At 38.1% G+C, this 13,770-nt stretch overlaps 3 protein-coding genes across 6 annotated transcripts; 1 reads left to right on the top strand and 2 right to left on the bottom strand.

Moving 5' to 3' along the window:
• Positions 1 to 6,179: 6,179 nt before the first annotated feature.
• LOC112189674 (GTP-binding nuclear protein Ran-3) lies at positions 6,180 to 8,603 on the bottom strand. The gene is made up of 8 exons (XM_024329020.2): positions 8,444 to 8,603; positions 8,236 to 8,305; positions 7,799 to 7,855; positions 7,555 to 7,672; positions 7,058 to 7,147; positions 6,782 to 6,961; positions 6,621 to 6,698; positions 6,180 to 6,474 (listed from the first exon to the last, which is right to left on the bottom strand). The coding sequence occupies exons 1-8, from the start codon at positions 8,444 to 8,446 to the stop codon at positions 6,405 to 6,407; spliced, it is 666 nt and encodes a 221-aa protein (XP_024184788.1). The 5' UTR covers positions 8,447 to 8,603; the 3' UTR covers positions 6,180 to 6,404.
• A 1,478-nt stretch (positions 8,604 to 10,081) lies between these two features.
• On the top strand, positions 10,082 to 12,095 carry LOC112187783. Of its 4 annotated transcripts, none has more exons than XR_005807154.1 (5): positions 10,082 to 10,241; positions 10,370 to 10,455; positions 10,544 to 10,678; positions 11,675 to 11,767; positions 11,874 to 12,095. XR_005807154.1 is itself a non-coding variant. In XM_024326712.2 (5 exons), the coding sequence occupies exons 1-4, from the start codon at positions 10,204 to 10,206 to the stop codon at positions 11,737 to 11,739; spliced, it is 246 nt and encodes an 81-aa protein (XP_024182480.1). In that variant the 5' UTR covers positions 10,084 to 10,203; the 3' UTR covers positions 11,740 to 11,767; positions 11,874 to 12,067. The 4 variants fall into 4 exon arrangements, 3 of the variants coding, with proteins under 3 accessions (XP_040371235.1, XP_024182480.1, XP_024182479.1); XM_024326712.2 differs by having other exon boundaries at positions 10,084 to 10,241; positions 10,544 to 10,634; positions 11,709 to 11,767; positions 11,874 to 12,067; XM_040515301.1 differs by having other exon boundaries at positions 11,675 to 12,060.
• Positions 12,096 to 12,794: 699 nt separating this feature from the next.
• LOC112183505 lies at positions 12,795 to 13,145 on the bottom strand. The gene has a single exon (XM_024321889.1). The coding sequence runs from the start codon at positions 13,143 to 13,145 to the stop codon at positions 12,795 to 12,797; it is 351 nt and encodes a 116-aa protein (XP_024177657.1).
• Between the last annotated feature and the right edge of the window lie 625 nt (positions 13,146 to 13,770).

Genomic DNA, 13,770 nt, shown 5'->3' on the forward strand with positions numbered 1-13,770 from the left:
TTAATTTTTTTGTTCTCCTATACAAAATTTGAGAACAGCGAATTTCTCATAAAAAGTCAGAGAGATTTTTATGCTCCTCACAACCTTTATGGAGAACAGGGAGCAAAAACGAACTATAGTAATACACACCAGCAATCCTTCCTTCCACATAGTTTTGTTGATTAGAATAAGATTGGATTCAAACTAAGACGAGGAAAATATTTAGATAAAACGTAATTTGCCATGATTAATAGTTGAAATGGGAGCTTCTATTTTGACATTTTAATTTCAAAAGATGCAATATATATTGCATCACATGATCTATGAATAACGTGCTTTCGTCCACGCAATCAACGGTGTGACTACGGGTCCGGACTGAGAGCCTCCAGGGCGCCAGCTGCGGTACCATCTATTTCCGCCAAGTGTCGCCCAATCATTGACTTCTCTCTAAACTTTGTCCGCATACGAAACCCATTTCGTTACATCAACTCAAGCTTTTGGCAGATTCAGCATCGCTTGACTTACCTAATCACCCTTCATGCCACCTTCTATTTACTAATTAGGTCCCAAAATTCAGGAATTATGTCACCCAAAAAAATGGATGCTAGGAGATCGAGGTGAGATTAACCATAGATAGAAATTAGCATGGCGATGGAGGATAAAAAAAACCCAAGTAATTGTTTATTTCTCTATCAGTTTTCACTAATTCTGAATTCTGAATTGTATAATCATAAATTGTACACGTATACTAATTTAGTAGACTACTGCTGCTGAGATCTTAACTGTGTTCGTTCTCTACTAGTCTAGTGATCAATATTTGTGAAAAAATTACACAGAGCTGCATGCAACATCCTAGAAATTAAACAAAGAGCACTATTCATTAATTAATCTTGATGCGATCAATTTTAGGGTCAGCGTTGATGAATTATTCGAAAAGGATGGACAAAGACACATCGATCTACCACTCTACTCTACCCAAACAACAACATGCAATGTTTGGATTTTGTTTGTCTTGGTTCAAATCGGATAGTCATTGATTTGAAGTTTGTCTGATGAGAGTATGAAATGAGAATGTCACGCCTAGATATCTATAGCTTAATACAGATAATGAAGAGCAAGGACATGGTTTTCACCAGGAAAAGAACGTGGTAATGGAAACCCTAGAGAAGCCGACAAGGGCAGTTGTGGAAAACCACATCGATCTCATTCACTACATATAACAAAGCAAACTGGGCATTGGCAGGTGAGGTTTGTCTTCGACTTCGAGTATGATCGATCGAAGATAACAACCTCTGGCAGTAAAGAATCACAGAATCACAGAACCACAGGCAAGTAGAGGTCCGTACTTCTCTTTCTTATCGAACCCTCGTGATTCAAGGGTCAGTTTTTTTTCCACTTTATCGATCACTTACAAATCCTAGAGTCCTGTTCTTCTGCTATCTGTGATGTCCATTTCACTACCTTTTAATTTCTTTCTACCTTCCCAAGATTTTTCTTCTCCTTCTCATCGCCAATGAGATAAACTAGCGTATATGTTCATTGATCTCCATGCATAACAACAAGAAAAAACTATTGGAAGCACAAAGTGCCACATTTCCATCAAGAAAAATGTCATATATATGTTTTGTCTCTATGAAACCATCTTTGTCCATGCATGTCTCTTCCCAACAACCATGTCTTCTAAGTTCTAAGTTGTAAGCTTCACAAACCCTTAATTGCCACCCCTGATTAGTTTACTGCTTAGTTAATCTCCTTTTTAGACAAGATAAATTCTACTTTTCTTGGTTTGGATCGAGGCACGTGGTTTTGCATGGCACAATGAAAATTTTATTTTCACCAAGTACAGATTAGGAATATGTTGGAGGAATGTTTACTGTCAATCATGTGACACCTCAAGTAAAAAACTCTAGTATATTAGCTTGGACTATTCCTTTCATTTCATATAATTGTATCACTTTACTAGTTAATCCTTCTTGGCCATAATTTGGTATAATACTATCTAAAATATGTTACATTGATTATAGTTTCTTTGTTTCAATGATCAAGTGAAAAAAAAAAAAAAAACATCCGTTGAATTTGTTGAGAAGAACCCCAAACAGTAATAAAAGGGGAATCACAATGGTTATAAATATTTCCATTACCAGCTTTTGCAGGATTCTCACAAGAATAGAGAACATTGCTACTCATTACAACTGCAAGGGCAAGTCATTCCAGAGATATGAAACTATCATCACAATGCTTTTGAAATTCTTAAAAGTAAATACCCATGAACACATCTAAGATATTATAGTTAAATTAGCTTTAAGGTCCTTCACATATATCTGTATTAATATATTAAGAAATTAACGTTACATTCGCCCAATTACACACTTAAACTAAATTGTTCAACTTACAATTCAAATTAGAGTTTGATAAATGATAACGGAAATAATGCAATCCCAAATTGCATAATCAGTTGGGATTGCACTGTAGAACAATTAGTTGTGAAGTAAACACAAGTTAGAGTCCACAGTTTATTCAATCCCAAATTGGCCTTTCGGCAAATGGCCCCCTCATCTTAGAAAAGGGTAACTTAATCTCATTAGCTATCTAAGCAAACAATATTTAATGAGGACTAAAGTCATTGCCCTTTCTAAGTGTCTAAGTGACTTGAAATTGAAAGGAATGTTAAAGCATATGTGGAAATCCAGACAGACCATCGTATCAGACCCAATTAATTAAGCAAAGACAGAGGGGTAGGGGAGGTGAAATAAGCCACTGTGATTATCAATGGTGGCATTAAATTCAGGTTTGGCTATATTATAGCAGAACAGTAGGAGGAGGAGCTGGAGGAAGAGGGAGGAGCTACAAACAGATGCATATACATATAGCCATAGACAGTGACAGTTGCTTGGTACCCTCCCCTATTCATGCCAGTCCCGTTACGCGTAAGCACATGCTGGCATTGCAGTACATGTCCTGCTCTGTTCCAAGTTTACATGAAAATGAGGTACTGTATATACTGTATAGTTACTTCTGGTGCAGGCACCTTAGCCTGACCTAATGCTACAATGAATGACATGAATTCCTTCCTCCCTCCAAGTCTGATCATCATCATCATCATTCATGCCCCTCGCCCCACCATGGAAATATACTTATGAGTATGAAGCAGATGAGGCCTAGCTAGCTAGCTAGCTAGCTTTGGCAGTTTAGCTTCTCTCTACTTAAATACTTATGCTCCCCTCCCTCCCTTCATCTATTTGAATTTCGTATCTACTCATATGATGGGCCAGGTGACGATGAGTCGCAATCCTCATTCACTGTTGCACTCAAATATATTAGCTAGCCAAGGCTAACATAGACATACAGGTAGGTAAATGCATCTACACAGTACTCAAATACAGGCACAACAGAAGAGTGATGAAGAGGATTCTTTTTGACACATCTCATCAAACACTTGTTATCCTACCCTTTAAAGATCATTAGGGTTATGATGGGGTTTCATTTATTATGCACATAAATTAATGTATTAATAGAGTATATATACGTATGTATCGAACATGCTGATATGATGGGTTTCAATTATTATGCACACAAATTAAATGTATTACATATGTATCGAACATGCTGATATTTCTCGAGTGTAGCCATTTGAAATGTCTAGACCAATATAAAGTTTACCAAAGGCCTTGACAGTGTATAATATGATGGGATCCATTTCTTTAGGAGCCAATACATGATTTTCACTTTTCCAATGTCGGATTATTAAAGTTTTAATCGAAGTCACTCTTTTATCAACTCTTGTAAAAAAAAATGTACAAATGGGTTGAGTTTTTTGTACTAGACATAAATAAAAATTGCAGAGGGCAATGATAGAATATACCTAGCTAGCAATAAAACAGAAAAAGAAAGACAGGACGGAGCCATTTCACCAAAAAAAGCAAGACAGAGAAGTCATTGCTAGGAGAGCCCATTCATGGATAATAGCAATGGAAACAAACTTTTCGAAAAGATATGACTCATGTGAGAAAGAGGGCTTTATGCAGTTTGCAGCAGCAGCAGCTTCTTAGCTTTGGAATCGATATCACATTCGTTGTGGCCCTGCTAGTGCTACTAGTGCTGCTTCTGATAGCCCACATTGCCCAAAGCCAGACACATTGATATCACATATTATATGAAGCCAATCTACCCGACCACCTACCGACACCGAAAGCCACCCTCATTTCAAAATCGACGATTTACCAGCTCCAAAGGGCCACCCCTTCTTTACTTAGTCGTCAGGAATATATGTTATCTAGTGAGCTTCAATGACGTGAGGTTCTTGTGGAACTTGATCATAGATAGGGAGATAGAGCCCCCTGAAGTTTTGGACAGTGTCGAGGTCATGATAGACAAGAGAGACATGCTGGCAAAGTTAGGCCAAGACGAGCAGCTTTCACATGCATGCCCCTCTCCACTGTTATATAGGGAGTCCCGGTTGGAATGATGTGGATGTCCCAATAGTACCCACAGTGGAAACCCATATAAGAGGGTCGGTTTTGTTTCGGTTTGCAATTTTGCATAGTGCCCAGTGTTGCTTGGAACAGACATGGATAAGGACAAGTCCTTCTGCAATTGGGAAATCACACACTAGGGTGAGACCGGGAAGCCACTGTTGTCGTTTCAATGAAGCACAAGCACGCGTACTATTCACTATGCTTGCTTGCGCCTTCAGCTTCTGAGACCCAGCAAGTGGCTTTTGCTTGGGTCCTTGTCTTTGTGCCTTTTGTGCCTTTGTGCTTGATGCTCCCAAAACCAACAGGATTCCAGAGGAAGAGTGCGTTTTCCTGGTTGGATTCATTAGGTTCGGTGATAAAGCAATTTACTAACAAGTATCGATAGAAGTCTCAAGTTTAATTTGAAAGAAAAAATGAAGTGAGTTCTCAATCATGCCATCGGACTATTAGGGTAATCCAATCAGTAAATTACGAACATCACAAGTACAACGTTCAATGCAACAAAAAGAGTTTTAATATATGAGGTAATAATATTTTGAGGATTTTCAACGACACTTCTACGTTCTACCCTACCAAAAAAATTTTCCTTAAAAAAACCAAAGGACATCTATGCATCTCCTTGGCCATGTGGACTTCACATGTTATGGTTATAATGATTATAGTACTGACTAATACAGTTAACAGTACTGACTAATACAGTTCACTGTTGTTATCTTGTTCCTGGTTCACAAATAGTACATAACACAATAACAACATCACTGGAACACAAACCAAACACTAACACCTTCCGAGTCCTAACTAACTCGTGACACGACGACAGACCTGAAAGTACTACCATACCAACTACGCTTGTTATTGCAACATTAAAACAGTACTAGAAAAATCAACCTCCATCATCACCTAAGCTCAGAAGATCCTGTTCCTGATCGGGGTCGGGTCATCAAGCATTCAGCAATTACAACCTTTGCAGATACGATCTTCCTCTTCTTATGCTCAGCTTCAGCATTCTAATCAGTTTTGATGTTGCAGCGGGTTTCACCTCACCTCCAGCAACACTGTTGTATTTCTACAATGGAGCAGACACAATCTTCGTCTTATCATGCTCAATGTCAACATTCTAATCAGTTGTGATGTCGCAGTGGGTTTCGCCTCACCTCCAGCAACACTGTTCTATTTCTAGTTTTCTACAATGGAGCATATTCAATCTTCATTTTATGATGCTCAGCGTCTACATTCTAATCAGTGGTGAAGTCGCAGCAAGTTCTGCCTCACCACCACCAACACTTCTATTTCTGCAATGGGGCAGATACAATCTTCGTCTTGATGCTCAGGTCAACATTCTAATCAGTTGTGATTCATTTGTGATGTCACAGCGGGTTTCGCCTCACTCCAGCAACACTACGATGGAGGTTATTTCTAGTATTGGTAGAGAGACTCATCCTCTGCCAATACATTTTTTGTCCAGGGAATGAGATCCCATTCCCACAAGCCCAATCAGCTACATTTAGCAAAAGGGTTCTGCAATACCACCCAAGTAATACGCAATTGTTCAAAAGCCATTAAAGCAAGGCCCAGTGACTCTTTAAGACCAATGGGTTCATTCTTGTACTCGAGACTCCAGTCCACGCAAACCCAAGTACCCAACCGCAGCCCCGACCCATTAGCGCCATTACAAAATGCTAAAAAGTTGAGCTTCCCAGCCAACTTGGAACTACTCATCTAGGATGCAGCAAATTTTAACAGGCTTTATAAAACAAGTAAAAGGATTTCACATACGATAAATAACATTAGCCGAAGTAACATCTTAACTAAAACGATCCACTGTATTCAATACATAAATATTACGCTCAAAACCAAATCCAAATTCTGCCTATATGGCTGAAATTTCCAAAAGGATCCCGAAAAGAAACAATGAGGATTGAATGAAGCAAAGCCTTTCTAACAAGGACCCTAGTCAAATGCATCATCATCGTCATCGGGAAGAGGTTGGGCAGCTGCAGCTACAAGCTCAGCCTCGTGCCTGAAAGAACATCAACAAACTCCAAGGTGAGATGATATACTTCTATACCAGATTTTCATTCTAATGTCATACGACTAATCTAGCTTCAAAATATCTTAATATAAGAGAAACTTAAATAGCAAGTTCACGAATGAATTAAGTCTTACTGTTGTTGAGTAGCCATGTCAATCTGGACTTCCGGGGGAGCAAGAGCTGGAGACTCGACGAAATGAAGATTGGTGTCACTGAAATAAAGGCAATACTAATATTAAGTATGAATGTCAAAACTTGGATACTAATAAAACAAAATGAGAGTATACTTAATTACCCTGCCAGCTTCCTGGCCAGGTAGAGGAAAGGTTTCTCGAAATTGTAGTTGCTCTTTGCAGATATCTCATAGTACTGCAGGTTCTTCTTCCTATGAAAGGTCACCTGCTTAGCTTTAACCTGCCTGTTCTTCACATCAACCTTGTTTCCACAGAGAACAATGGGTATGTTCTCACAAACCCTGATATTGTAAAAGACAAATGTAACAATTTGTCAAGAAGTGGTCAAAGAAAACAATAAAAACAAGAATTTCAATCCTTAGATTCAAGAAACTCACCTGCAAAGATCACGGTGCCATGTAGGAACATTCTTGTATGTCAATCTTGCAGTAACATCAAACATAATAATTGCACATTGCCCATGGATGCTGCAAAATTATATAGAAAGGTTAGAGGAAAAAGTTTTAAACCACAAGAATTACAGCCCTTAGTACAAAATAACAATAAAACCAAATCATGACCGTTAAAAGAGACGGAGCAAGATACCATAGAGACAAAGAAATAGTAATGGCACCTAAGTTCTGTTCAAAGAAGATGAAAAAGCCATGTAATCACATCTTCCCTAATAGTTTACTTTTTTGTTTTTACATGTATTCATTGCGCATTCTGTCACTCAAATCAGACACATATAGTCCCTCGATTGTTTTCAAATTGTCAATAATCAAAATAACAAGTAAAAAGCAAAAGGTTTTAAAAGACAGCATATATAGAAAAATATCATACTCAAGTCAATTGAATGCTCCTATGTGAAATATCAACAACCAACGTCACTTACTAGTAACCATCTCTAAGACCACCAAATTTCTCTTGGCCAGCAGTATCCCAGCAGTAAAAGCGGATCTTTCCACAATTTGTGAAGAAGTCTAGAGGATGAACCTCCACACCAATAGTTGCTGTTTTCAAATGAAAAAAGAAAACAAATGTCAATAAAAAAACCCAAAGTTCAACATTGGAGACAACTGTCACCAAAGAACCCTAATTATCAAAATTCAGAACAAGGCGTCGACAAAGACTCTTACGTTCATATTTCTTCTCAAATTCTCCGGTAAGATGTCTCTTCACGAAAGTGGTCTTTCCTGTACAATGCAACACCATTCAGCCCCAATGCATACATAATTATTCTAGCTCCAGAAATTCACCCCTAAGCCAAAATTAACCAGCTAGAGTAACACACAAGTATTGCTAAAACCTACACCGGATTCATTTCGGGTGAAAAAAACTCATGAACATCATTACACCTTAAAAAATAAAAAATCTTTTTACAAATAAATAGTCTTTTAACATGGCAGCACCACAGTAAAAATCACTGATAAAAAAAACAGTCTCGTCTGTTATTATTAGTAACGTAAATCAAATCGATCAAACCTTAAATCCTATCAGAACAAAATTCTAAAGATCTAATATTTACACAAAAAACGAGAGCAGTAACAAATTAGGGATCGATCGGAGAATTTACCGGTGCCTCCGTCGCCGACGATGACGAGCTTGAAGCTCGGATAATCCACAGTCTGTTGGTTCGGCAAAGCCTACACAACAAAATCGAAATCATTAGAATCCAATCGATCAAGACTAAACCCTAAACCAAAAAAAAAAAAACCTGATGCGGAGCTAAAACCCTAAGAGAGAGAGAGAGAGAGATCAGTGAGAGAGTGAGAGAGACTCACCATAGGATTGGTGACGGCGGCAAGATGAGAGAGAGCGGAGGAGGAAGAAGAAGACGGCGATGGGGTTTAGAAGTAGGTAGAGAGCGAGGGGAGTAGTTATAAGGCTATGAGGGGGGGCGCGTGGCTTTAAATTGACGCGACTATCTCGGCCATCTGATTTGAGGGTGTTCTAGAACCACCGTTTTGTTTAGTTAGGAAAGGGGGAAAATAAAAAGAAAAGGCTGGGTGGGGAGAGTGGAAAAAAGGGTGTTGAGAGATATTTAACCTTATTTTGAATTTTTGAATTTTGAATCCCTAATCCCAAAGCTTTTTTATATTGGGAATTTTTGAATTTGGTTTTGTTTATTTATTTATTTTTGAATAATTGGTAATGTTTTTAGAACGCAAAGTTTTTGTTATATTTTTATTTATTTATTTTGAAAATACATAAATTTGTATTATAAATGCTGTGTCATTTCAGTTTTGATCTGAAACGGACAAGTAGAGTTTTTCTATAAGAGTTCTACCATGAATGTGTGTAGAACACAGAACCGTACATATTATCTAAAAAATCTTACGAAAGATGGCGGTAGTGGAGTCACTCTCTCAATATCTGATGGTGGTGGTGGAGCCCCCCTTCTCCATACTCGATGGCGCGAAATTCAAAAGGAGAATGAAGAAATTTTTCAGAGATTAGTGTTCGCCAATTTAGGTTGATTGCTTTTAACATTTGTTTTTCAAGCGTTTTATTTTTTGTCCCAATATGCTATACCATTAGAGGTGCTTCAAGTCGGCTTTTTATTGCTCACGTAAAGGTTTCTTTATCGGTTATGTAGGACGTGGTGCATGTTTTACATAAAGTATTTGCTTAGTGAGTCTTTTTTTGAATAATTTATAATTTTCTAATAAAAATAACAATGAATGAGGAACTTCAAATAATTAAACTTGAACCAACAACAAAAGTTATTAAACTATTCTCACTCCCTATTAAAAGGACGACTTGAACCACCTAGTATGACATAACCCGCCTTTAAAAGGCCGACTTGAACCACTTTTCGATAATAATTTTAGTTGAAAAAAAATGATAATATTATCAAACAATATGATGAACATTGTGTTGGAGAGTTGAGAGTAGAGCTTTATCAAATTGATTGCTCTCATCTAGCCAATATTGTGGTTGCTCTGATGGTGAGGATTTAAGGGGGTCTTGAAAGTCGTGTTTTCCAAACGAGTGGACAATAAGATGAAGCTATCAAAACTTTTATTGGCAGTTCCGCTGAAGGGTTGAGACCCCTCAAAATAGTGTTCACATGGTCACAATTGTTTAGTCATCCACCGTTGAGTTTAATTTTAAGGTTGAGATTAGACTACTTTAAAACCATTCATTTAATCACAATTTTTAATATTAAATCTAAGTGTGAGTGACCACAAATTTCTTGATCACAGATAATCATATAAACACTATTGAGTTTCGATGACTTCTTATACAAAGATCGTCACAAAAATCTGAACGATGTTTCAAAAATACAAACCTCTAGTCCTCTTCCATTGCTTTTTCTCATGAAGTTCTTAATTTTTTTTAAAAAAATTATTTTAAAATTTACACTTTAAGGTGGATCTTAATTTTTTATTTTTTTTTAAGTGTCCGTATAAATTAGAAAAAGAGAAAAACAGTGGGCGTATAAACCCGGGAGTAGAGAGACCATAGATGACCCGACTCTGGTTTTGAAGCGAAGAACAGAACCCACTGCAGACCCAAACCCTCTTCAGATCTCAAAGCCATGGCCACCTGGCCCTCCTCATCCGATCCTTCTAATCAGTAAGTCCTCCGAAAACAACATCATGTGTTCTCTGTGTTTCTGTGTTTTGTTTTCAATTCATTGAAACTTATTAGCCATATCAATAATATTGATTATGAATTTGTTGTATGCATGAATCTATTGAAAGGGAAGCTGTTGCAATAAGGAAGAGAAACAAGTCTGATCAAATTAAGTTCTTGATTCCTCTCATCTACGCCCCTGTTCTTCCCCTCAGTAAGTTTCGCAATTCTGCTCCGCTTTTGTGATTCAATTTGTGATCTTGTTCGTGTTTAACATCTGGGTTTTTGTTTTTCTTGGTCAGTTCGACTCACACTGCGGAAGAATCCGGTTGTGCGGGACCGTTTGTTTACTGCTGTGTTGGTTGGAGCATTTGCTCATGGCTCTTATTTGGTGTATCCTTTTATTGATATCGAATTCCGTTATGATTGTTATACTGGTATATGCTGCTGCTAAGAAATTACTATGCTTTAAGAAATTAAGAATACACAAGTATTGATCTTTGCATTTGAATTGTTGAGGATGTTAATTGAGAAATTGGAAGTTTGGAACTGAGTGTTTATAGATTTTAGTATTCTGATGCCTTAAAGGTGTTTGTTTTCGCTTTTCCATAAGCAACTTTGGATTGTTACGGCATGTATTTTCATTTTGCAATGACTGGCTATAGACTAAGAATTGTAACTGAACTTGGGGAAAGGCACAACTACATGGTTTAAAATCTCTAAGAGTGTATGTGAATATTAGCACTGAGAGTTTACGATGTTCGTGAGGAAAACAGCATGATAAAGCAAATTTCTTTGTATAGTTGAAGTCCCTTGTGTAAATGTGTTCATCTGTGTTACCAATGAGCATTATCTACCAGGTAAGTTCTGGTGGTTGTTTGTAGGAAAAAGGAGGATAGATCTTTAAGAGTGTCTGTAGACATCTGCATAGACAGTTTACAATGATTGAGAGCAAAAGATGAATTATTACACTTTGTATAGTTGTGCGAAGTTTTTAATTGCTTTCCGTATTTTGTCCCAGTTGTTCATTGTTTATCAGGTATCTTCTGATGGTATTTCATAGGAGGAAGAAGGTGGTAGGATATTTTGTTTTCGAAAATTTATTTGAATCACAAGCTCAAATTTGTATTGGTGATATGGTAATGGATTTGAGATTTTGGAATAGGTTACTGTCGAGCTCAGTTCAATAGATAATAGAGTGCCTCATATTTTCTTTTGTGCATGCAAGTAAAAGTTTGTCACTGCATCTTCATGTGGTTCCTAGGGAGAATTGGCATTCTGTTGTTCTGAATGCATTTTACCATGTTTAAGCAAAAATTCTCTCAAAATGATACACAGTATCAGAGTTATGTTGATGTAAATTTCTACTCAAGAATCTTTCACTGTTATTAACTTTTTGCAACTCTCTCACCCATCTTTTATTTTCTTCTCAGTATTCTCATGTTGACCCTTAACAGACTTGTTCAGGACAGATCTTTATGATATCGAGAGCAAGTAAATTTGCAGAGCATAGTTTGAGATACGAGGTAGTTTACATCTCTTCAACAACTTTGAATTGGTTTGCTGATTCTTTGCAACTCACTGCTTCAATGGCTCCCAGAGTATATTAAGAGAATTTTGATACTGTCTCAGGATCATTTGCAGATTGTATCCAGTTATTATTAAGTATTCACAAGTACATTTCTTTTCCTTTTCACCGGCTCTCAACAAGTTTTCAAGACTGTTTTACTGATTCCAATAAACACACATTGAGACTGTTCTGTTAAGCTTTCTCATGTTGTTAGTTGTGAATGTTGATATACGGCATACTATTACTACTTGGAATTGATAGCAATCTAATCGATGTGTCCTACATTTGGATGGCTAGCAAGAATTTGTTCGATCTAAAATCTGTTGGAGCAGTCTTCCTTCAAAAGAGTTTGGCTCTGATTCCTCACATCTGTCCCTAATTTTAGAAATTCCGACTCCAAATATCTGGTTAGGGTTATTCGTAGCCGTCGCAAGCTGTCATTATCATCAAGTCATGGACATTTCATGAGCTACATGCATTCAGCAGGATAGTTGTGATTCACAGAGGCATATTCCGATATGGTATACTTTGTAAGATTCAGTATCCAACTTGACTTTTAATCCCAACATCAAATCTTGACCTCAAATAAAACCTAACTACTCCGGAAACACGACTAAAACCCTAAAGTTAGCATAGGTCACTTACCCACAGATTAGAGATTAATACAACTAATTAGGTCTCATTCTTCAGAGACATGTACAGATCAGACAGGCGAATAAACCAATGGAAATTGCTGATCCGATTCAATTTAGACGCAAAGGACAGAGGTTTATACTATTATAGAATATACAAGTCAATAATTACATTCTTAATAAGCTAAATTATCACACAATAAATTCAATATAAAACTAAAAAGTAAAATACATTTATGCCATCACCATCTTTTAACATTTTCAACCCCCTAAATCTACTTCATAAAAAAACGAAAAATAGATGATCTGGGGCTCTCGGACGATCTAAATCCAAGCCTTGTTCTCGCCGGCTCAGAGATCGGACCGGTTCTTGAAATCGGAGGCGAGTCTGGTGGCGATCGATGAGTGGTACATGGCGTCGTGAAACGTCTCCGTTTCGATGGTCTTGAGCCGGAGCTGCTTGGCCTTCTCCTCCGTGAAGCAGCCCGGCGCGAACCGAGATCGCCGCTGTTTGGACTCCGGTCCGTCCTCGGCCGGCTCGGAGGAGGATTTGGAGTTGTTGGAGTCAATGTAGTCCGGTTCGGCGGACCAGCCGAAGAGAGGGCTCCACCACTTGGAGGTGCGGGCCGGCTCGGGCTTCCGGTTCGCGGAGGCGCACGGGGCGGTGAGGGCTGGCCGGAAGTGGATGAGATTGGTGGACATTTTTAGAGAGAGAGATAGAGAGAGAGGAGAGCTTTTTCAAAAGTGAAGATGGACAACGTCAGGAGTATTGTGCCAGTTTGCAGGTTGCGAATTTAAAGGGGAACTGTGGGAGAAACGGATAAGGACCGACACGTGGTCGTTTATTAAACAAGTTGAGGCCCGTGTGTGGGGGGACCCACGTTCGGCTTTTGAAGGAACTTTCACCGGCTATTCCGGTCTCCGTTTAGATGTTTAGATTTGGTCTCGGATGCCTCCGACGGGGAATGGACCACAATAGCCTCGCTAAAATTAACTTTTTTCGTTTTTTCAGCGTTGCATTTTTTTTTTTCCTGAAAAACTTCCTAGGCGGCTAGTTAAAGACTAATCTATCGACGCATGTGAAATGCTTCAATTGTATATTGCAGGACAGTGCATGACCACTTTGACAGCTTTCATGAATCAAACGCGGGTAGGAAAATTCCTAATCAGGACACTTGAATAACTAGGCCATTATAATGGTTTTTATTGTTGCATCTTGAGTTCTTGGCTCCCTTATTGTTATAGCAAATTCACATTCTAGGATTCTGGTTTTGTATATCATGCAACTCCTCTTGATAATTGTTGTGCGGAAGTCTGTTGTTCGATC

Source organism: Rosa chinensis, chromosome 2 (genome assembly GCF_002994745.2).
Source record: "Rosa chinensis cultivar Old Blush chromosome 2, RchiOBHm-V2, whole genome shotgun sequence".
NCBI lineage: Eukaryota > Viridiplantae > Streptophyta > Magnoliopsida > Rosales > Rosaceae > Rosa > Rosa chinensis.